The sequence below is a fragment of the Oryctolagus cuniculus genome, chromosome 13, assembly GCF_964237555.1.
Source record: "Oryctolagus cuniculus chromosome 13, mOryCun1.1, whole genome shotgun sequence".
Taxonomy (NCBI): Eukaryota; Metazoa; Chordata; class Mammalia; order Lagomorpha; family Leporidae; genus Oryctolagus; species Oryctolagus cuniculus.
Genome location: NC_091444.1, coordinates 77,531,025 through 77,555,715, shown reverse-complemented (window position 1 = coordinate 77,555,715; position 24,691 = coordinate 77,531,025). Strand labels below are relative to the sequence as shown.

Here is a 24,691-nt window from a genome sequence, read left to right as displayed (position 1 = left end):
CCACTGTGGGTTGGTATGCCAACATTTCATATGGGAGTGCCAGTTCATGCCCCAGCTGCTCCACTTCTGATCCAGTTTCCTGCTAATGCACCTGGTAGGAAGTGGGTGATGTCTCAAGTACTTGGGTCCCTGTCACCCACATGGGAGTCCCAGTTGGAGTTCCTAGCTCCTGACATCAGTCTTGCCCAGTGGTGGGTGTTGTGGGCAGTTGGGGAATGAACTAGCAGATGTAAGAGATTCTCTCTCTCTCTCTCTGTCTCTCTCTGCTTTTCAAATGAATAAATAAATCTTCAGAAAATTTAAAAAGATAGGTGAAGAGAACCAAGTACTTGTCAGCAAAGAGATGAAAATAAAATCTGTTTCATTGTATGTGATTTAAGTTTTGTCTGCTCATAAGGTAGAAATTAAAATCATGCTAGTTTTCTGAAAGCACTTAGTGAAGGTGCCATTACGATATGTCACATATGTCTGTCCCAGCTACCCCAACACCCAACAGTGTGCAGGCATCACTTTATATGGGCTGAGATACTCCCTGGCTCCTGATTGTCGTTGTTTCTGCATGAATTAGCAGTCAGTTGAGCTTATCTTTCTAGGAAAATATTAATAATGCTTTACCATAGTGGTTACTCAATAAATTAATGGATTTTCAGTGAACCCATGATACACTAGTATCATAATTTGTTTTTCAAATAAGGTATTTAAATGATCATTACTTTTAAAAGTTGCTCTTTTTTGATTCAACAGAAAATATTCAATAAATATGGAATGAGTAAGCAAATGGATAAGTGAATTTGAGGGCCTTTACATTTTAATAAACATTTAAGAAATGTCATTCATAGTTTCATTGTCTTAAATATCCCTTGGTTCACTTGACAGTACTTTTTGACAGTAACTTTGTTGGATTATTCCAATATCTCTTCTCCAGTCTCTACCTAGGCTGTTGTTCAAGGCTCCCAATTATAAAATAAAAGGTGAGCGTGCAACACTGCCACCTTCACTGAGTACACTAGGAATGAAGCATGTGTTTTTCAAAATTAGGATTCCTCTACTTCTCTATATTTGAAATAAACTTGCCACAGCCAACCTGCTCAGCTGTTGACAGAGCTATCTCTTGTCTTACTCATCTGCTCATTTCCTACTCTAGACCTAGTTTGGTGCTTTGCTGCTATGAAATGCGGATTTCTCATAAAAAAAAAAAAAGTCCCTTTCAATTTACTTCATTCACAGAACGTTAAAGGCTTACTTTGATCAACTGAGTAATGAATTGATGCAATGCTGTTCCATCCAAACTGCCTTCATTTGCCGCAGGGACACCAGCGCTGTGTCACAGTGATTGCTACCCCACGACTGGCCTAGTTTGTCAGTATTGCTAAGCAATGACTACTCTCCATGTATTCAGAGGATATTTCCACCATCCGTGCCAAATACTGGCCACTGGCAGTCTCGCCTGCCTTCTCTGTCCTAGTCTCAGTCTGGACTATAAACTGAAGTCAGGGTGGGTATCTACTGTTGCACCATAATCAACATTTTCTTCTCCCTCTCCTCTCTCTCCTCCCCCCTTTATCTCAGCAAATCTTCTTTTCCTTTTTCTGCAGTCCACATTGCCTTGGAAACACAAAAGGGTAGAGAACCTGACCAGTGATGTATTCATTCATTGTCTTGGTGATTTTGGTTTGAATCTCATTATTGAATTTGCTTTGGCTATAAGTGAGGAAGAGGCTAAGAGTCTGAGGTTGTCACCTAAGTTGAATTGTTTTGTTTTGTCATTGGCCCGGGAGCCCTGCAAATTTTATTCTCATTTAACAGGAACCAGGAGGAAGCATTGTGAAAGCAGAGCTACAGCTTTCATCAACTTGCCCTTTCCAGTAAACACTCCTAGCAGTAAATGCATGCCACACCTGTTAGTGAACATGAAGACATAGCTTCCTATAGAGTACAAAAGTTCTGAAAAAAAATTTTTTTAAAGTCATAATGATGATTAATGTTAAGTCTGAGAGCTCAAAACATCTTTGCTTACTTTTGCATGTTTTCTGTTACAGTAGCAACTTTTCTATGCTGATTTTAGTTACTTAAATGTTGCTTGCTTTGTTTATATAGTTTTGATCTTCTGATTAGTCATTAAAAATGAGAAAGAAGTTTAAAATTAAAGATGATATGTAATGCCATCATTACTTAGTACTCTGGTGTACTGTATATTTCTCTAGCCTGTTCTGTGCATATTGACACTCACAAGGCTTGGGGTTCATTCTATCTCAACCAGATTTTTTTTAAAGTTTTATTTACCCACTAGAGACAGAAAGAGAAAGAGATCCAGTCCCTTCCACTGGCCAAGTCCCCAAATGCTTGCAATTGCCAGTGCAGGGGACCAGGAACTGAATCCAGGTCTTCCAAATGGGTGGTAGGAGCCCAGTCATTTTTTTAAGATTTATTTTAACTATTGAAATACAGAAGGAGAGAGAGAGAGAGACAGAATGAGAGAGAGAGATCTTCCATCCACTGGTTCACTTCCCAAATGGCCACAACAGCTGGTGCTGAGTGGATATGAAGCCAGGAGCCAGGAGCTTCTTCCAGGTGTCCTACATGGGTGCATTTGGGAAGTGAACTAGTGGAGGAGAGATCTTTCTGTCTCTGTCTCTCTGCCTTTCAAATTAGGTTTAAAAATTAAAAAAAAATCTAAAAAGATGATGGAATTGGAAGGAAAGTGGCACTGCATGCAGTTCTTAAATCTGTGAAGTTGAAGAACAGAGACATTTTCTTTTCACTTTGGTTTTAGTGGCAGGAAGGAACTCTTGCTCTTCTGGAAGGGCTAGCCACCACCTCCTCCTTCTCCTCCTCCTCTCTACCTCCTATCACCCAGCTTTGGCTTGGAGGCACCTCCTTTTCCTCCTATCCATCCCTGCTCATAGTCACTGTACTCAGCAAGAACAAGCCGTGTGGGGCAACACGGCTGGGGATGGGTTGCATTGGCAGTGTCGACAGGGAAGAGGGCATATTTTTGCCCAGAAGTAGAGTAGAGCAAGCTATGAGGCCCTCAAGAAATGTTAATAATGGTGAGCTGATTGGGAAAGCATTTGGATTTCTCTGCAAGAATGTAGGACATACAGGATTTTCCAGTTCGTAGCAATGAATGAGTTCTTAGGATTCTCAGCATGGCTCCAGCTTTGTTCTGTTCTTTTACAGTGGCCATCTCCACATCTGTCTCGCTGCTGGGTGTAGTGTGTGTGGGGTTCCTCCTGGCGTATTGCCTCAGACCAAGGTGAGTAGCACAGCAGAAACCACAGGACTAAATCTCTCCTTCCCAAGAGAAAATAGCCGTATCATCATGATTCTGGGATGATTTCTCAAAGGAAGAATCCCTTTGTGACTAGATTCTCACACTCATCCACCTCTGTTTTAGCCAAAGAGAGCATTAGAGCTGAGCACTGAGCCAGCCCTAGAGGGCCCTTAATCTGCCACACAGTTCTCAGGCCACTGGTTGGCACTGGGGTGGGGTGGGATGGGGGCGGCAGATAATGCTGCAGGAGGCCAATCTACCAATACGCAATTTAGAAAGAGTGCCCCTAGCGGCCAGTCTGATGAACATGCACTGTGTGCCTATTCTTCAGGTGATATATTCATGAATATAGTATACTATCCTTGAATGCACTCTTAATTTTGTGTATATTTTCTTATCCTCAATCATGTTAACCTTAATTTTGTCAAATAATTGAAATTCTGCATTTCAGCATTTATGACAAGTTTCTGCCACTGGATGGTATGTATAAGGATCATTTTTAATGACAAATACATTAAAATAGATTGTTAAAAAGTGTGCAAATTGGTTGTATGCTGCCAATAAATAAGCTTACAAGAGAATAATATCAATTTGCTGACTATATTAAATAATAAATAATTTTTCAATTATTTTTCCAATCTTTAGGCATTTTGATCCTTTTTTCACTAAAGACTGAAGCAGCAGTGCTAGCCTTATTGTGTACTTCTTTCAGGTGGTGACCAGGATCTCACCCTTCCAGATCGATGTGGTTTTTCTGGGTCTGCTGAAACTAAAATTTTACTGACTAGTTATAAAATATTAAATATGATGTCACTATAAAAGTATAGGACCCTTTGAGCCTAATTTTTGCAAAATGAACATTCCATGAAATTGTATCATAAAGCCAAAAATGAAAACCAGTCTTTAAAAGTTCACATAAATCTTCAAAAGCTGTTAATACCAGACCAACCAATAAAAAATGCCATCAATATCTTATGTAGTAGCTCAGAAGTTAATGAACTACGGTTAATAAATTACTCAAAAATTTATCTAAAAAACCTATCAAATGCCAAATGTTGACAATACAGATGAAATTACTTTCAAAAGGATTTTCAAAATATCATTGCTGAATAATTTCCATGTAAAAAGCTGAATGTAGAGTTATATTCTTAGATTATAGCTAGCTATATTAAAAAGGAATCTATATGTCATCTTTGTAATAAATACATTAAAATATATTCTTAAAAAGAATTTGTAAGTTTGGTATATACAGCTAATAATATACTCACAAGAGGAAATACCAGTGTTTACTGACTATATTAAATATTTTTGTAAATGTATTTTTAAAAGGTTTGGTAAATCTGGTAAATATGATTATTTGGTCATTTGGTCAATTAAATCTTCCCGTAAACTGCATTTTGCAAATTGGTTATCAGATATCCTAGTCAACAAACTGGCTTTTAGCAAATTGGCCTAAGATTCTGATTTATAGCCAAGCTTTCACTCGAAGGGGCTCAAATCACTTCCCTTAAAATGGCCTAAAAAGTTGCTTCTCTGTAGAAGAGAGACTCCGTAAGCCAGAGAAGAAGGTGCTGCTGACCCAGCTACTCAGAGAGGCAGCTTCATGACAGACACACAAATGTGTAATCAAAATATTGTGCCTTCCTCACTCTCATTATTCAAGAGATGATTAGTCTGTTTCTAACACTTACTAAGCACCAAGAACCGTTTAAAAACCTTCATGAGCTTGGATGATGTAGATGACCAAGTGTGGTGCGAGCAGCCTCCTGGCTACACTTCCCTTTTCCTGTCCCTGCCATCTGAAGTGCTTTTCAACAAGGGGTGGGGATGAGGAGCTTGTGGGAGGGACGTGAGCTGCCCCAATAGCACTGGAAATCTGGTGGATGGGGAGGATGAAAATATGGTATTTAAATCCCATCTGGAAGTTGAAGCCTTTTAGGTTTTCTAGATCTTTGAGCAACACCACCATCAAAGACCGAGTATTTTGTGATTCCTGCAGGCAGGGCATGTGTTTGCTAATGCCTTCCACACTGTGCTGGACACCCATGTTCAATAGGAAGTTATCTGCTGATTTGAGGGCAACCCTCTCCTCTTTTCAAAACGTGTGAATCATCTGCTTTGCAGGCAAACTTCCCAGCCACCTGGTGTTGAAATGGAAACCACAGAAGCAATGCCAATGACTGGGCGCACCGGTAGCAGAGAGGAAGACACAGAAAACTACCCACCTGACCTCTGAAACTCGTGGTGGGGTGTTCCAGCCCAACTAAGTCTGGAGCAAAGGAACCACCTCTGTTTACCTAAGGAGGAAGAGACTCAAGGAGTTGGGTGCCCAGAAAAAGCCGACCAGGATAACCACACGTCCCTGATGTGATCTAACTGTGCCCAGCCTGGGCACACCCCCGTAGAAGCCAGGAGATCACTGAGCATTCAGGAGGATGCCATCCATCCACCCACCTGCTGCCAACTCAGGTACAGGGGCCAGCTTCCCAAAGTCCAAGCAGGTAAAGCTCTCTCAGGAAAGGCTGATGGCTTCAGGCCAGCGTTTGTATTTCATTATGACATTTATTGAGGCTACTTTATTGGCCTGTTTAGTCCATGTGTCATCCTGACTTGTAGTTTAGAGAGGATAGTAATACAACCAAGGCTGTCCATTGCACAATGCTCCTTCTGACTTGAGAGATGTCCACAGGGAAGGCATCTGCATTTGAGCTCCAGAAAATTCTGACAATAGGTGCTCTGCATGATTGGAAGTAGGCCAAGCAAGGCAGAAGACATATTGAGCCCACTGAATCCTCTTGAGTTAAGGATTCAGAAAGAAAACTGAACTCAGTGACATTTTACATACACAAGCGTTTATATTTATTCTTCTGTTATCTCTGCATATTATATATGATTTGTATTTTGAAATTATGTCTATGTAAGCAAAATAAAAATATATTTTCAATACAAAAAGAATGAGACATGTTCCACAAAGAAAACAGCAAGGATGCAGAATCTGCAATGATTGTAGCACAGATTTTCTTTCTAAAAAGAGAAAAAAAAAATGCTTGCCCAAAGCTGGATCATATCACAGTTTCGGGAATTTCTAACAAAATTTCCCTGTGAGAAGTAACTTGATGTAACCTGGATGATGGTAAGTTGTGGCTCAGCTATGTGTGGGATGTACATTTCACTTTCCTTCTCATGTTCTTCTTTGCTGTGGATGCCATTTATTTCTGAAATCCTAGGCCTAATCTCACTTTCCCACCCATTTTATGGATGTGAAAATTGAGCCAGAGAAAGTGGAACCACCACAAACATCTGGGAGGTAGGGCATGCACGCAGCATCTGATTCATATGCTGCCAGAGGCTCTTAAAGCGCCACTTCTCATTGTCTGCTGTGTGTCAATTTAGATGGTTTTATCACAATTAAAGGAAGCCTCTCCAAATGGTTATTTGGGCCCCTCCCCTCCAACCAGCACAGTGGTAGGAGTGGTAGGAGCTGCCATGCCATTAGTGTCAGACCAGACACCTACATGCATCACTGTTGCATTTCGTGGGTCCAGCCGTGTTCAAAGGCCAGCCTAGGCTCAAATGGGAGGGAAGGAATCAATGGAAGCCCGATTTGGTGAGTGCCTCCCACAGTTTTCAGAGCTGCTGCAGAGCTGTGATTTGCTTTTCAATCCTTGGCACTCAGTAAATGTCAATAAATATTGGATGAAGGAACAGAATTATCTGTGGAAACCACTACCTGCCAAGTGCTAATTAGAATCCATCTTAAAATTTTTATAATGAAATGGAAAAAGTTCACAGAACTCCAAAAGATTTCAAAGTTCTACAGCTGTTATGCCTTTAGTCCAGATGTCTTTAACTGGCTACAAACCTAAAAAACTCACATTTTCCCCTTTTCCCTTGTTTCCTGCACTCCGAAATTTGCCATGAAAAAAACACATTACTTCTCATATTTTTTATTTTGCTTCATTTTCCTTGATCAAGAATAACTTTTACCCCTGCTCCCCCCACCTTTTTTTTTTTTTAAAGATTTTATTTAATTATTTGAGAGGCAGAGTTATAGTGAGAGGGAGAAGACAGTGAGAAAGGTCTTCCTTCTGTTGGTTCACTCCCCAAATGGCTGCAATGGCCAGAGCTGCGCCCATCCGAAGCCAGGAACCAGGTGCTTCCTCCCGGTCTCCCATGTGGGTGCAGGGCCCAAGCACCTGGGCCATCCTCCACTGCTTTCCCAGGCTGCAGCAGAGAGCTGGATTGGAAGAGGAGCAGCTGGGAGTAGAACCGGCACCCATATGGGATGCCAGCGCCACAGGAGGAAGAGTAACCCACTGTGCTATGTTGCCGGCCCCTATTTTCTTCCTTTTAAACTCTCTTCTAGACATTAGGAAGTAAAAGAACAGGGATCAAAATCCACATTTAAGAATCTTCCATGTTTCTAAGTGCCTGTTCCACTTCTTCATCAAAAACCTTTCACTATTAGTTGAGGCTGCCCATTTCTGGCCTCAAAATTTCAAAAAAAAAAAAAAAATATGCAGTTTAAGTATCTTGAATCTCCTTGCCTATTTCCCAACAAGTCTGTGCTGCTTGGAGTAGAACCAGCCCAATTCAAATCATAGCCTCCCCAACACCCAGCACAAATCAGGGCTGAATGTGTGAATATCATTCCAGGATGCATATAAACAAGGAGCTCTAATAATGAGGAAATTCACTTTCCCCTTCTCTCCCTCAAGTGCCTGTCAATAATATTGTCTACACATGCTGCTTTTGTTGGGTTAGTCTTAGCTATCCAGGACATAGCACTTCTTTGTCTACATTTATGGGTGTCCTCCATTGTGTTGGGGTGCCTTGTTGTTCAATACAGGGTAGGGGCAGACATCCCCTTCCCATATGCTCTCATCTAACCTGGCTGGGCCCATCAGACCTTTTCACCTGGGACTCAGAAGCTGTTGACTATGGGAGGAATGAATGAAGCACAATGAACTTGCAGAGCGGTGTCCTGTAATCGCCTTAGCTGTCACACTATTTCTTTCTCCAGACTGCTCTGGTTCAGAGAATCTGCTCTGGTCCCGGAATGAATTCATCAAAATCCTTAAACTACCACTTACCTATTGATAATTTTAAAATTACTTCCACCCACGGCTCTTTGTTGAGTATAGATGTTTACCCAATAGCCCCCTGGACAATTCTACTTTAATTTCTCTTAAGCACCCTAAAATCATTACATCAAAAAAACAAATCCAGGGGCCGGCATTGTGGCATAACGGGTAAAGCTGCCACCTGTGACACCGGTATCCCATATGGGTGCCAGTTCAAGTCCTGGCTGCTCCACTTCTGAACCAGCGACCTGCTAATGTACCCGGAAAGCAGAGGAGGATGGCCCAAGTACTTGGGCACCTGTGCCCACATGAGAAACCAGGAAGAAGCTCCTGGCTCCTGCCTTTGGATCAGCCCACCAATAGCTGTGCAGTCATTTGGGGAGTGAACTAGTGGATGGAAGCTCTCTCTATCTCTCGCTCTCTAACTCTGCCTTTCAGATAAATCCAGCTTAAAAAAAAAACAAATCTGCTGAGCCCCAGCCCCAGAGTATCTGACCCTGAAGGTCTTTGGTACACTGGGAATTGTATTTCTAACTCTTCCCAGCTGATACTGATGCCACTCATCTGGGGACCGTACTTCCAAGACCACTAATCTGTCTACCCAATCAGCAGTTCACCCTACCAGTCACAGTGCAACTGCCATCACTTGTCATTTTCTTGCTGAGATGATAATCATTAGCCTTTTAATTTATCTGACCTTTTGTATTTTTAAATATTTACTTATTTGAAAATCAGAGAGAGAGAGAAAGTCTTCCATCTGCGGGTTCACTCCCCAGATGGCTACAACGGTCAGGCTGAAGCCAGGAGTCAAAAGCTTCTTCCAGGTCTCCCAGGTGAGTGGCAGGGACCCAGACACTTGGGCCATCTTCCTCTGCTTTTCCTAGGCCATTAGCAGGAAGCTGGATCAGAAATGGAGCAGCTGGGATGCAATGCCAGTGTTGCAGGCAGTAGCTTTACCTGCTATGCCACAACACTGGTCCCCCTTCCTTGATCTTCTTGAAACATTCTCCAAACTGCAACTGGAAGGATCTTCCTATAAACAAGGTGTCAGCAAACTGTTAAAATCTTTGCTTAGTATAGAGTTGATCTCCTGTATATAAAGATAATTAACAATGAATCTTAATGAAGAATGGGATGGGAGAGGGAGTAGGAGGTGGGATGGTTTGGGGGTGGGAGGGCGGGTATGGGGGGAAGAACAGCTATAATCCAAAAGTTGTACTTACGAAATTTATATTTATTAAATAAAAGCTTTCTATTAAAAAAAAAAAAACACCATGGAATCTGCTTGGCTCAGCTCTGAGACCAATGTGGTAGTTCTTTGGGTGATGCTGTGCTCACCCCGCCACTTGCCATCAACATCCTGAAACTGCTGTATGCCAAAGATGTCAAATACCTTTCAATGTACATCCACACGTACTGGTCATTTCTGTAAGAATTTATACTTTATCACAACATCCCACTATCCCAAAACACAGTGAACCATCTCTCTTCTACGAATTCCCCACCCACCTCCACTTTACCTTTCAAGTGTTTCAGTTGTATTGTAGGAAACACTACATCTAACTAGTCTAACTATTTCATTGTACTTGCCTTTTTATGTATTAGGTGCCTTCATTATTTAAACTGCATACTTCATCATGACAAAGGTACCCATCAGGTCTTACAAACGTGTCATTCCTCATGGTACAAAAGTCACATTTTGGACATGCCAATTATCACCCTACACATTAAGTCTCATAATCTGCTTGGTGTATCATGTGAACAGAGACAGCTGTTGAAAAGAGAAAAGAAGAGGAAAAAAAAGAGGAAACCAGGTGTCACAGTGGCATGCCAGTGCTGCAATGCCGTTTAATTGAAATCCTGTAATAAAAGTTTAAATACATAAAAGGTTTTTGTTTTTGTTTTTGTTTTTTATCAAAAGATCCTCCTCCTCTTCCCTGACCTGATACAGACTGAGGGTAGGCAAATGGAAACTGGCTAGCTGTAGGGAATGGAGAAATGGCAGGTCCAAGTCTGGTTGGTTTCTTCTTCCTCAGAGAATGCTCTGTGATTGCATTCAGAGTCTCAGGAGAGTGAGAGCCCACCCCACAGACTTCTGTCAGCAGGTGGAGTCCACATGTGGCAAGCTACCCCGCACCACGGAGAATGCTTGTCCCAGCCTTAGAAGACAAGGAAGAGCAGGGCTTCGTGTCTGGGCAGCACTATGTTTTCTACAGTGCGTTCCATGGAGCGCACCTGCTCCGGAGAGGCAGTCAAGAATGCCAAAGGCCCAATACGCTGCTCTACACAGGAGTGGCAGAGGTAGCCACCATTGTTTTCCTTTCTGTTGCTCTGCAGAATGGATAAGAAAAAAGAGGTAAGGAAACAATCAAAAACAAAGACTTTCTACCGAAAAGTGCTGAATTATTGTCACAGCTGCCAAGGGACAGTGTCTTATGAGCTGATGTTTTTAGACCAGTGCAAACCCTCTGGAGTAATGCTTCCCACAACACTACTGCCAGGGTAGACTCAACTCCTCCAAATTCCCTGAAAATAGAAACCACAGTTTATCTCATCAGACACAAAGAATCAGAAAAACTGAACCAGGCTCTCCAGGTAAATGGTTGTCTTCTGATGCATCTTGTCACAACCCAGTCTCCCAGGTAATAAGGCTTTACACAACCAGACAGGATCACATATCCTGACTCTTGACTAATACTTTCTCTGACATATAGGGAGACCATATCTCTTGTGCCTTATGTATAAAAAGTACCTAAAGGGGTCAGTGCTGTGGTATAGTGGGTAAGGCTGCCGCCTGCAGTACCAGCATCCCATATGGGCTGGTTTGAGTCCTGGCTGCTCCACTTCCAATCCAGCTCTCTGCTATGGCCTGGGAAAGCAGTAGAAGGTGGCCCAAGTCCTAGGGCCCTGCACCCACATGGAGACCTGGAGGAAGCTCCTGGCTCTTGGCTTCAGATTAGGGTAGTCCTGGCCGTTGCGGCCATTTTGAGGAGTGAACCAGCAGATGGAAGACTTCTCTCTCTGCCTCTGCCTTTCAAATAAATTAAAAACAAACAAACAAACAAACAAAAAAAAAAAACTAGGCCAGCGCCACGGCTCAATAGGCTAATCCTCTGCCTGCAGTGCCGCAACACCAGGTTCTAGTCCCGGTAGGGGCTCCGGATTCTGTCTCGGTTGCCCCTCTTCCAGGCCAGCTCTCTGCTGTGGTCCGGGAGGGCAGTGGAGGATGGCCCAAGTCCTCGGGCCCTGCACCCCATGGGAGACCAGGAGAAGCACCTGGCTCCTGGTTTCAGATCAGCATGATGTGCCGGCCACAGCGCGCCAGCTGCGGTGGCCATTGGAGGGTGAACCAACAGCAAAAGGAAGACCTTTCTCTCTGTCTCTCTCTCTCACTGTCCACTCTGCTTGTCAAAAAAAAAAAAGAAAAAAAAAAAAAACTAACAAAAGGATTACAGCGATTTCTCTTCTCTCCTTCACCCACAACCTAGATAACTACGTGGCTGACAAGCAGTAAAACGCCAATTACTGAATTAAGTTCGAAAGAGAGCAGGTGCTGTTGGGGAGACCACATACGTAAGTGATGGGGAGTTTCTTCATGGTGAGCACAGTGTCCACAGGGATGGCATTGTTGCACTGCCCCACACAGCAGCGGACCACTCCTGTTTTTAATACGTTGCTTGTCAGCTCGGCTTGTAAGAAGTACTCCTAAGAAGGAAAGAGACAGAAAGAGAATAATAGCACCTCTGCTACCTTCTACTTGGAAACTCTTGATGCATCTTGAGTTCCAGAATGAGAAAAGGTTACCCTGTTTTCCCTTAGTTTCTCTGATTTTCCCTGACTCCAAAGCTTTCATCAAGAGAAAACACTTGAAATAGTCCCATTGGCTTCTTGATAAAACTGTAGCTAGTTTTTAAAAAAATAAGATTTAGTGGACAAACATGCATAACGATTGCCCACAGTGATATTTCAAGACTATTTCTGGATTCTACTTATGCTAACCAATCTCCAACTGAATTATTACAAAATTTTTTTTGTATATTCCCGTTGTAACTCCGCTAAGTTGAGAGAGGAGAACTTAAAGGACGTCCAGGGGTTGGTGCTGTGGCACAGAAGGTAAAGCTACTACCTGCAGCGCCAGCATCCCATATTGGCGTCTGTTTCAGGCTGCTCCACTTCTGATCCAGTTCCCTGCTAATGTGCCTGGGAAAGCAGCAGAGGATGGCCCAAGTGCTTGGGGCCTTAGATCCACGTGGGAGACCCGAAAGAAGCTCCTGGCTCCTGCCTTTGGACTGGCTCAGCTCTGAATGTTGTGGCCATTTGGGGAGTGAACCAGCAGATGGAGATCTCTCTCCCTCTCTTTCTCTCTCCCACTCTGCTTTTCAAATAAATAAATATTAAAACAAAAACAGAAACAGAAACAGATGTGCAAATCAACCCTGCACACTTCCCTCTTCCCCTGCTATTGGTTGGCAAGTGGGAAATTGATACATTTCAGCCTCAGTTTCTTTATCTGTGAAATGTAGAGAACAAGGCACCTACTGTCACAAAAACAGGGACTTTGGTTTGATTCACTGCTGCCTCTGAGGAGTTCCACAAAGTATGGGCAAACTAAATGAGCAGGACCACTCATAACTGCTGATCATAAATGACAATTTCATATTTTCTAGATTACAATTGAGTTGTTTACCACATTTTTCAGAATCTATGTACCACATTTTGATTTATTTGGTTTTCTCTTCCATTTTACAACAAAACAGATTTTGCTGAAGCCCCTTTGACTGCCATCTCCATTTTCTTTTTGGGTGTCTCTTTTGTGAGCCACTGTAAAATAGCTTCAAGTTTAATACATGTCCAAAAGCATAAGGCATTTTATAGCTGTTTGTTTATATAAGTGTCATACTTTTGGTTTCCTTCTCAGTTTGTTCACTTTCCTCTTGTGCTATATAGGATTCAGCCATCATTCTTTTATATTTTATTTATGCATTTCTGTGGAAACTCGGGTTTCTAAACTATTTCCAACGATGCAGAAATGAATATCTTTGTACATATTTCCAGCCCACTGCAAGATTTTCTCCAGGGCTGGGGATTTCAAACTGTTTTGATTCATTTACAGTACAATTCTATACTTACATGTGTAAGAAATTAAGGAGCAGGCGTTTAGATTAGCAGTTAAGACAGCTGCATCCCATATCTGAATACCTGGGTTTGATATACCCAGTTCCGGCTCCTACTTTGTGCTTCCTGCCACGGCAGACCCTAGGAGGCAGAACTAATGGCTCACGCGATTGGGTTCCTGCCACCCATATGGGAGATCTAGATCGATTTCCCAGCTACTGACTTGGACCTGGCCTGGTTCCAACCCTCATGAGCATTTGGGGATTGAACCAACAAATGGGAGCTGTATCTGTCTCTGCTATATACATACATACATACATATATAGGTAAATGAACTTGAAATCAAATTTCCACAAAATACTATTTAACCCAATATATTGTGATAACTGAATTTTTTGCATTTTACTTTTTTTTGTTTTTTTTTTTGACAGGCAGAGTTAGACAGTAAGAGAGAGAGAGACAGAGAGAAAGATCTTCCTTTCCATTGTTTCACCCCCCAAACGGTTGCTACTGCCGGCGCACTGCACCGATCCTAAACCAGGAGCCAGGTGCTTCCTACTGGTCTCCCATGCGGGTGCAGGGCCCAACAACCTGGGCCATCCTCCACTGCACTCCTGGGCCAGGACAGAATCTGGCGCCCCAACCAGGACTAGAACCCGGGGTGCCAGAGCTGCAGGCAGAGGATTAGCCAAGTGAGCCACGGCGCCAGCACCATTTTACTTTTTTTTAAAGCTTGTGATAACACATTAATGTCACCAATCATTAGTGAACTGCAACCTACAATTTGACAGACACTGTTCCAGGGCATTAGAATACAGATGATTTGGTCTTAGTACTCTTTATGTTACTAAACATCATAGGCTCTAAAAAGCCTTTGTATATGTGAACCATTACTATTTATCATCTTGGAATCTCAGAAATATACACTCAGAAGTTTTCAAAATGTGGTGAGAGGAGTAGCACTGTTTTGTCTTTGCAAATCTTTCATGTCTAGCTTAATAGAAGACAGCTGGAGCCTCACCTCTTCTGTATTTATTTTGTGGTGACATCACATGCCAGGTGGCCTTGGAGGACTACCCTGCACACTTGTGAGAGCATTAGAGATAAAAATGCTAGTAACAGCCTAGTACCAAGAAACCTGTATATGCATAACAGGTATATGAGCACAGCATGTAATTGTGACGAGCCTGGCATGTGTGTATAATATGTACTTTAAGCGTGGTGTATGCCACATACATAATATGTGCTGAGAACAAGAGAGAGAGCCCTGCAGGGTCAATTTGATTATATCAATATTTGAAACTTCAATCTGGTAAAATAACAGCTAATAGTTACTTAGTCTGTTAAAAAAACCATCCTTTGAGGTGCAGTTAATACCCTTACACCGGCTTTATCAGGTAAGGAACCATGCTTAAGTCATCTGGTTCAGGTCACAAAGAATCGAAAGAACTGGAATGAGAACCAGACATGAACAGGGCCCGTGCTTTTACCGTGGCCAGTCACCACATGGGAAAATATTTTTTTCAACAAACACGTGTGGAGTATCAATTATATGTTAGGTGCTGTCCTAATGATGTGCTTGTGAGATCTAGATTAAGAATCTAAGATTCTAGGGTAGGCATTTGGCCTACTGCTTAGGCCACAGGTTAAGATACCTGCAGCCTACAGGTATCAACAGCTGACTCCAATTTCCTCCTAACACAGACTTCAAGAAGCAACCGCCATGGGGCTGGCGCTGTGCCTCACTTGGTTAATCCTCTGTCTGCGGTGCCGGCATCCCATTTGGGCGCCGGGTTCTAGTCCCGGTTGCTCCTCTTCCAGTCCAGCTCTCTGCTGTGGCCCGGAAGGGCAGTGGAGGATGGCCTAAGTGCTTGGGCCCCTGCACCCACATGGGAGACCAGAAGGAAGCACCTGGCTCCTGGCTGTGGATTGGCATAGCTCCAGCCGTAGCGGCCTTTTGGGGGGTGAACCAACGGAAAGAAGACCTTTCTCTCTGTCTCTCTCTATCTCTCACAGTATAACTGTATCTGTCTAATAAAAAAAAAAAAAGAAGCAATGGCCACGGTTCAAATAATTGAGTTCCTGCCACCCATTTAGGAGACTGGGCTTGAGCTCCTGGTTCCTGAATGTTGTGGGCATTTGGGGAGTGAACCAGCTGACATAGTAACTGTGTCGCTTAACACTTCAAAAATACAGTGATTTTCTTCACTTCTTTAAAACTTAAAAAAAAAGATGAACAAAAAGGCTTCTGGTGATTACATCAGTCATGTTCTCTAAGGAGATCAGAGAAAAAGGAGACTCTTGGTTATAGGGCAATGGCTTATTCTAGGGAGCAGAAAACAAAAAAGGCTCATGTTTTATGTCTAAAACGTCACAGGCATTGTGGAGCAGAGGGTAAGTCACAGTGTGGAACACACCTGCATCCCAAATCAGGATGTCGTTTAGAGTTCTGGCTACGCTGCTTCCCACCCAGCTCCTTGCTAATGTGGCTGGGAAGCAGCCGATGAGGTCTCAAGTACTTGAGTCTTGGCCACCTGTGTGGGAGACCTGGCTGGAGTTCCTGGTTCCTGCTTTTTAGCCTGGTCCAGCCCTGGCTGTTGTGGCCGTTTGGGGAGTTAACCAACTGATGGGAGCTCGATCTCTCTCTCTCCCCCTTTCCTTCCCTCCCTGTTACTCTGTCAAACAAGGAAATAAATAAGTCTTCAAAATGTAAATTAAAAAGAAAATACCACCACCATGACTACTATTTTTCACATGTTTTCACAGCCTCTAAATCGTCCTGGCCTCATGCCCCAGAGTCTTCAATACCCCTAGGCCCTTCTTTCTGAGCAGAGACTGGACTCAACCACTTCTGAAGCAGAATTTCCCAAACGTATTCACAGGCTGTGATAAAGAAAAGCAGAAGTGCTCTACCTCGCACAAGGGCTTTCAGATTTAAAAACATCTGTTCACACAAACAGGCAGTTTCTTGGGGTCTTCCTGTGGGCAGACAGATGTTTCCTCACCCTGTCTCAATAATGGGGAAGTGTTTCTCTAGATTCTATATTATTTTTCTTCTATGGAGAAATGGATTTTCCCTGTCAAATATATGCAGTAAACAAGTGATAAGCTTCCAAATGTCTTCAAAAGGTCTATGAGAATACTTCAAAAAGTTCATGGAAAATGGAATTAGAAGTCATTGATTTTGGGGTGAGTGTGTGGCTTAGCTGTTAAGATAGCACTGGAGACAACCATATCCCATGATAGAGTGCCTGGGTTCAAGTCCAGGCTCCACTTTGGATACCAGCTTCCTGCTATTGCACACCCTGGAAAGCAGCAGGTGGCTGACTTAAGTACTTGGGTCTATGCTACCCACATGAGAGACCCAGACTAAGTTCTGACTTTGGCCTGGCCTACCCCTGCCAATGTGGGCATTTGGGGATGTCTCTCTTAAAATCTGTATCTATATGTATATAATGTATTAAGTATTTTTTTCTTTTATTTAATGAATATAAATTTCCAAAATATGGCTTATGGATTACAATGGCTTCCCCCCCCATACTGTCCCTCCCACCCGCAACCCTCCCCTTTCCCACTCCCTCTCCCCTTCCATTCACATCAAGATTCATTTTCAGTTCTCTTAATATACAGAAGATCAGTTTAGCATACATTAAGTAAAGATTTCAACAGTTTGCTCCCACACAGAAACATAAAGTGAAAAATAATAGATGATTTTTTAAATGATGATGAAATCAGATCAGACCTATCATCATGTTTAATCCCAGTGAGAGTCAAGTTGGGAATTGATAATTTCTTTCTTTCTTTTTATTCTTTTTTTTACAGAAGATCAGTTAAGTATACATTGAGTAAAAATTTCAACAGTTTGCACCCCCATAGAAACACAAAGCGAAATATACTGTTTGACTACTCATTATAGCATTAAATCTCAATGTACAGCACATTAAGGACAGAGATCCTACATGAGAAGTAAGTGCACAGTGACTCCTGTTGTTGACTTTACAAATTGACACTCCTGTTTATGGCATCAGTAATCTCCCTATGCTCCAGTCATGAGTTTCCAAGGCTATGGAAGCCTTTTGAGTTCTCTGACTCTTATCTTATTTAGACAAGGTCATAGTCAAAGTGGAGGTTCTCTCCTCCCTTCAGAGAAAGGTACCTCCTTCTTTGAAGACCTGTTCTTTCCACTGGGATCTCACTCACAGAGATCTTTCATTTAGGGTTTTTTTTTGTTTTGTTTTGTTTTTGCCAGAGTGTCTTGGCTTTCCATGCCTGAAATACTCTCATGAGCTTTTCAGCCAGCTCCGAATGCCTTTAGGGCTGATTCTGAGGCCAGAGTGCTATTTAGGACATCTGCCATTCTATGAGTCTGCTGAGTATCTCACTTCCCATGTTGGATCACTCTCCTCTTTATTTATTCCATCGGTTAGTGTTAGCAGGTACTAGACTTGTTTATGTGCTCCCTTTGACTCTTAGTCCTTTCACTATGATCAATTGTGAACTGAAATTGATCACTTGGAATAGTGAGATGGCACTGGTACATGCCACCTTGATGGGATTGAATTGGAATCCCCTGGTATGTATGTTTTTTAAAAAGTAGTTTATTCTGGAGTGAAACAGTTTTCAAATCCACGCATAGTTTTTCCATAACATACATTTTCCATGAACTTTTTGAAGACCCCTTGTAGAATGCTATCTTTCATGAAAAAGGAGAATATGAAAATACATACAGATTTGTTGATATCTGCAAAAAGAAACACTGAAAGAGAAATCAATTAGAAATTAAAAAAAAAATAGCTACCAAAGGTAGGGGCAGAGAATGGTTTGAAGGGGACAGAAATGAAAGATTCCTCTTGTTAGAAAGCTTTGACTTTGGAAACATAAACAGGTCTTACAGATTCAAAAGATAATCAAATTGAAAAGCAGCAAAGCCATCCCTGAAAGGACTGAAAACAAACATACATTTCAGATTGTACGTTTCACTGGTGATAAAACCAGAGGACAGACAGACGTATTTCAAGGGACTTCAGAATATCTTACTTTAGTTTTCCATCATTAGTGGAATATATGCTCAGGAGAAATGAAGCCTCTAGGAAACCTTACATTTCATTCAGTATTCTATTCACAATGATACTGGTATTATTTTGAAATACACAGAATGGTATAAGTAAGTAACAAATGCTATTAAGAACCAAGATTTTCAGTGTGAAAGATTCAAGTTAAAAGAAGTAAAGTTTAGTGTTAAAACTGAACTGGACTGCATAACTAAAATTCACGAGTTACAAATGTAAAAGGTTAAAGGTGCTGCAATATAGACACAGTGTAGCTTTAAAAAAAAAAAAGGAGAACGAAGATAACACATGCAAAAAAAAGTCTTATTTTCAGTACACAAACTGCTGGTGCTACACACTTGGGAAAACACTACGAAGTAAAGAGTTGGGAAGTTAGGTACTCTCAGGACAGAGAATGGGCATGACATCAGGGTTCACCCAAGTATCAAAGAAGACGGCTGGGGGGTCCCATCTCCAGATTTAGTGGATACTCATTACATCACAATTTTAACTCCTTTAAATATTTATGTTACATTAACAAAAACCAGCTCAATAATTAATTATTAATAATTAATTAATAATAATTAATAATTGGGATTGGAATTATCAGTATGAACATTTGATTTTTCTTTCTTTCAGAATATGGATTGACAAGAAAGATGAATAGGGGCTGGCGCTGTGGCGTAGTGGGTAAAGCCACCGACTGCGGTGCTAGCATCCCATATGGGTGCCAGTTCAAGTCCCGGCTGCTCCACTTCCAGTCCAGCTCTCTGCTATGGCCTGGGATATCAGTAGAAGATGGCCCAAGTCCTTGGGCCCCTGCACCCACATGGGAGACCTGGGAGAAGCTCCTGGCTCCTGGCTTCGGATTGGCGCAGCTCCGGCTGTTGCAGCCAATTGGGGAGTGAACCAGTAGATGGAAGACCTCTCTCTCTCTGCCTCTCTTTCCCTCTGTGTAACTCTGACTTTGAAATACATAAATAAATCTTTTTTTAAAAACAGATGAGTAATCTTAGCATTACTAAAAGAGTGATAGGCAACCTGACAACATGTGATGACAGACAAAGAACAAAGCCCTTCCCTCCAGGGAGCATTCCAGCCAAAACAGATAAGCTTGGATATAATCCGGCCTCTACATCTAACTTCTGATTACAGGAAATCCAGGATAATTACATAACCACATAAGGAAGCAAATCTAGAATGTGGAACATTTTATAGGGCATTTGACCCAGTTTCTGTAATAAGACAGGACCATTAAAGAAAGGGGGGGGGGTGTTGGCTGTTCCAAATTAACTAACTTAAGAGACTAACAACTTAAATGTTGATTTGGATCTTGATTTGAACAAACCAACTGTAAAAAGGCATTTTTTAGATAATCATGTATATATGATTAGAGACTGGGTAGCAGGAGTTACATATTATTTTAAATTCTGTAAAACATGGAAACAGCTCTGTGGTTACAGGAAAAAAAAAAGGTGTGTTTTTTTTTTTTTTTTTTTTTTTTTTTTTTTTTTTTTTTTTTTAGGAGATGTGTACTCCAAATACATATAGGGTGCTTTGTATATGGTCACTCAATGTATTGTTTTCTCAACTTTTTCATGTTTCAAAATTTTCACAAGTAAAACAAAAATCTTACTTAATCCATGTTGTAAAATGAGATTACTGCTTTATAATACTCCCATTAAAGTTACCAATTGTATTCCTCAAACAGATGTGAAAAGAAATCCCATTTGTCTATAGATTTGTGTCCAAAATGTGGTTGGCACATTTGATCAATTACAAGTATCAAGTTTCTGTTTTAGTACCACTTAACAACTCTGAGACTTTGAATATCATTTACTTAAAACAGTTATGGCTCCACCCAACTCCCACCCTACACTAAAAGTCAAAGCCTTTAATATCAGTACTGACTCTACAGCATGTAACACTCATCTGCTTAACAGAACAGCACAATGTAGCACTTTGAATACATCACTCTGCTACACACACAATTGCATGTTTCCCAGGTAACTAAGGAAGACTATATTAACTTTTGCATTTAAGTTTTTTTTTTTTTTTTTGACAGGCAGAGTGGACAGTGAGAGAGAGAGACAGAGAGAAAGGTCTTCCTTTGCCGTTGGTTCATCCTCCAATGGCCGCCACGGCCTGCGCGCTGCGGCCGGCGCACTGCGCTGATCCGATAGCAGGAGCCAGGTGCTTCTCCTGGTCTCCCATGGGGTGCAGGGCCCAAGCACTTGGGCCATCCTCCACTGCCCTCCCGGGCCACAGCAGAGAGCTGGCCTGGAAGAGGGGCAACCGGGACAGAATCCGGCGCCCCGACCGGGACTAGAACCCGGTGTGCCAGCGCCGCAAGGCAGAGGATTAGCCTAGTGAGCCGGCCTGCATTTAAGTTTTAGATATCAGGCTTAAGTATTTTTCTTTTAGGAAAGATGGACTAGATGGTAACTGTTATTTGTGTTGCAGTCTCCAACAAGATTGAGAAGAATAAATCATCTCTGCTCTAGCTCAAGAAAAGGCAGGAAAGTTGGGAAAGGAAGTAGAGAGAAGGCGGTTTTATGAGGGTGGAGACCAGTGGAGGCCAACTGCTGACCTACTTGCATGTTTGTGTCTTAGCCAGTGACAATGACCAGTGTGGTCTAAGTGTGTCCTCTCTGGCAAGGATATTCTTGGGAAAGTCTCAGTGACAGCAGCAGCTGTCTTTTAAAGAAAGACTAGGGAATGGGAGGGAGGAGGTTTAGATGCAGAAAACATTCTTTTCTTCCTGGAGTGTTGAGAACTAACTGAGCAAAAGAAAAACTAAGAAACAGATGAATACAGTTGGTATTTTAAAAATAACCCTTTTAAAATTGAATTAGGAAAAATTTAGAAGAGAATCATATCTTTGTTTCTTTGGTTAGAACGCTTCTTGCACTAGTGTTGCACAATCACCCTCTGTACATAAAGGCCTTTGCCTCTAACCCACGATTCTGATCCAAAGGCTTTTGCAGGCATACAGATCGACCCCTTATTCAAATCCAGCAAAATTCAAACACTGGCAGATTAACTCACGCTACTCATGCCTCTTACCCCAGCCAAAGTCAAAATGTTTTCCAGTGATTTGGTCATGATGAGACGCTTCTTAGCACGAGTTACTGCAACATACAGTAAATTCCATTCATCCTCAGAAAATGACTCTTAAAAAAAAGTAAAGGGGAAAAAATAAACTCAAAAGCCCACTTACAAAAAGTTATGTTCTCATCTAAATGTTTACATCCTCTCACTCATAACCCATTCCAAAAAAAAGCCACTCAAGATTTGCTGGCTTGTATATACAGAATTTCCCTACAAATGGCAATTCCCAAAACAAAAACCTCGCAGACCAATGGCACAACATGCTGAGTTTTATTTAGTCCTGCTATGGCAATATATATAGAGTGTATATATATATATACACACACACACACACACACACTAGGAATATGCAAATTGGTTATTCAATACCTGTGATGTGCCAGGTAGGTAGTGATGTTCATTATCCCAGTTCTGCTCACAATGGGGAAAGTGAGGTTTACAGAGGTCATGTCATTGGCACAAATTAAGGCCAAGGTAATCAAAGGCCCAGAGCTGGACCTGCCCAGAGCAGGACCCAAGTCTAGTCATCTCTAAAGCCCGCCCTCTTTCCATTTCCTGACACTGTTTCTCTGCATGGATTTAGTCCAACCTGGAAATGTTTGAAGGCAACAGAAGACATCAACCAGATGAAGCTCCTGGCTTTGGTCTGGCTCAGCCCTGGCTTTTGTGGCCATCTGGGGAGTGAACCAGCCAATGGAAGATCTCTCTCTCTTTCTCTTAACTTTGACTTTCAAATATGTAAATCTTTAAAAAACAAAAGCAGCTGGTATCTTTCAATGGCCACCTCTGTTTATGGCTCTCCCTCCTTTTATGGCTATATCCACCAGAAATAAGAGATGTTTAGTATTTATGTTTTCAGCATTACAATACTACACCCTCAAGTTTGAATCCATGGTTAACAGCCAGTTTTTGCTAAAAAGCAGACAAATGACAGTGTTTATTATTTCACCTTTGGTGATATTCTGATCTCTTTAATGAGAAGAATTAATTAAAGGAAAACACCTTGGTTAGCAGGGAAACCATGTTTCAAAGCTTTTATATCTGATGGAGAAAATTTTGAAGCTGAGAGTAGATGTGTGTTAAATAGGCCCACTATAAGTGTAACGGTCTCATAAGCAGCCTGAGAGAAGTGGACCCCATGGGAGCTTGATTTTGATTACAGTATAAGAATCAAAAGTTTAGGACTAGTAGGTGTTTTTTCTTGTTTCTAGGACTTTACCTACCAGGAGGCCACAGCATCCAAGAAAAATCAAAGTAGTCTAAAGGAAGCATCTCACTCAACCCTTGAGTGCTAATTGATCATAACACTCAAACGAAGAGCAACCAGTCTCCTTACCAACTCTGAAGTGGGGTAGCTGGGCAAGATTATGCCTGGCACAAGGCACTTTCACGAAATCATCTAACACATGCACAGTATCAAACTCCAAGCCTTTGGCTTTGTGCACAGTGCCCAAAATGTACTCTAGAATAAAAACACAGCACACAGTTAGATGAGAGCACCACAGGGGAAGAAACGAGAGAAGGAGAGAAAGTGTATGCTCCTACTTTACTCTTAAAAGGGAGGACGAGCTCTTAAACAACATGCTCACGCAGGTCACAACTATTCACGCAGGTAAGAAACATCAGGAAATAGGGTGGGTGTGTGGCATAGCAGTCAAGTTGCTGCTTGGGACATCTGCAACCCACACTAGCGCCTCAGTGGTTCAAGTCCTGGCTACTCTGCTTCTGATCCAGATTCCTACTAATGCACAGCCTGAGAGTCTGCACCAGGTGATGATGGCTCAAGTACTTGGATCCCTGCCACTTGCATGGGTGACCTGGACTGGGTTCTGGGCTGCTGGCTTCAGCTTGGTCCATTTCCAGCTGTTGTGGGCATTTGAAGAGTGAACCAATGGACAGAACACCCACTTTTCCCCTCCCTCCCTTGTCCCCTCCTTCCTTCCTTCCCTCTCACCTTCCACATAAGATGAAAATAAACAAAAATGTTCAGAAGCAGCAGGAGCACATTTGTTCCTCCTCCTGCAGAGAAGGTAAGAGTCATTTTTTTTTTCCTTACCTGCAAAGTCCAAATCTTCTATATGGCATTTTTCTATCCTTTCTACTAGTTCTGGAATCCTGATGTTATACTTTTCAACTACTGCAATCTTTGCTTCCAGCTCTTTGTCCTCGGCAGCCGTCACGTATCTCTTGAAGCCACTAAAGCCTTCTTTGTGTACCCATCTTCTGATAAATCTGTCTTTGATGAAGAGGTTTCCTAAGGAGAACACATATATAGGTTAATATGACGCAGGCCACACTAACTGATGGCGGCAGTAGCTGCACATTCCTAACCAACAGCACGATGGTGGATGGTCTTGAAGTTGGGAGACCCAGGTTCTGGTCCTGACTGTATCACTAACTCTGTGTGTCCCTGGGCAAGTCAGTGCAGTAGCCTCTTCGTCTCCAGCTGAGGATCAACAACTCTATGCTTGAGATCCTCACCTACTTTACAGGGATTTGATTCAGTGCAGTCAAAAGCAAAAAAAAAAAAAAAAGTGCTATAGGAATGTCAGAGGTTATCCTTTGGACCACGTGGACATTATCAACGTGTGAAGTTGCCCGGGAAGACAGAAAGATGTGGGGAATGATGGTCTAAGGGACCAACATTAGAAAGAAATCAGCATGCTGGGAGAAAGATCTGGAAAAATCTGTCAGGATCTCTGAAAACAGGAGGTCTTAGGCATCCCACTCCTCCTAGGAAAAGAGTAACACTAGCCACCCCCTTCTCTGGAAAGACAAAAGAACACTGACTTAGAATTGGTTCTTTCCTTTCCCATCCCTGTTGCTTGAGTGCTTTCTTCAACTGCACCGAGGCCAGGTGGGTACTCACGTTTCTTCCGTTCTTCCTCTGGTTGAAGAAGGATCCAGATATCAATGATTCTGTCCAATCCAAATGATTTAATTCCCTGAAAAAGTGTTTTGGTTGGATTTTTGGTTTTTTTTTTGTTTGTTTGTTTGTTTGTTTTGGTTTGGTTTTTGTTCTTGATTTACAAAACAAATACAGTGATGGGATTCTGAAA

At 42.1% G+C, this 24,691-nt stretch overlaps 2 protein-coding genes across 15 annotated transcripts in view; one reads left to right on the top strand and one right to left on the bottom strand.

Moving 5' to 3' along the window:
- Positions 1–6,226, top strand: part of LOC127487864 (interleukin-15 receptor subunit alpha) — a 41,361-nt gene extending 35,135 nt beyond the window's left edge. The window contains exons 8-9 of the mRNA XM_051834760.2: positions 3,181–3,256; positions 5,399–6,226. Of these exons, the coding sequence (XP_051690720.2) occupies positions 3,181–3,256; positions 5,399–5,510 (188 nt within the window). The 3' untranslated portion in view covers positions 5,511–6,226. The remainder of the gene's footprint in view (positions 1–3,180; positions 3,257–5,398) is intronic.
- Positions 1–24,691, bottom strand: part of LOC100359008 (F-box DNA helicase 1) — an 87,978-nt gene that overhangs the window by 28,411 nt on the left and 34,876 nt on the right. For 10 of the 14 annotated variants that reach the window (XM_070055791.1, XM_070055800.1, XM_070055793.1 and 7 more), the window contains 6 exons: positions 24,502–24,577; positions 23,689–23,886; positions 22,969–23,094; positions 21,588–21,694; positions 11,932–12,063; positions 10,176–10,689 (listed from right to left, as the gene is read on the bottom strand). In XM_070055791.1, coding sequence (XP_069911892.1) covers positions 10,519–10,689; positions 11,932–12,063; positions 21,588–21,694; positions 22,969–23,094; positions 23,689–23,886; positions 24,502–24,577 — 810 coding nt within the window. In that variant the 3' untranslated portion in view covers positions 10,176–10,518. Of the gene's footprint in view, positions 1–10,175; positions 10,885–11,931; positions 12,064–21,587; positions 21,695–22,968; positions 23,095–23,688; positions 23,887–24,501; positions 24,578–24,691 lie in introns of those variants that run through there. The other 4 variants (XM_070055801.1, XM_070055792.1, XM_070055802.1 and 1 more) reach the window with 2 other exon arrangements.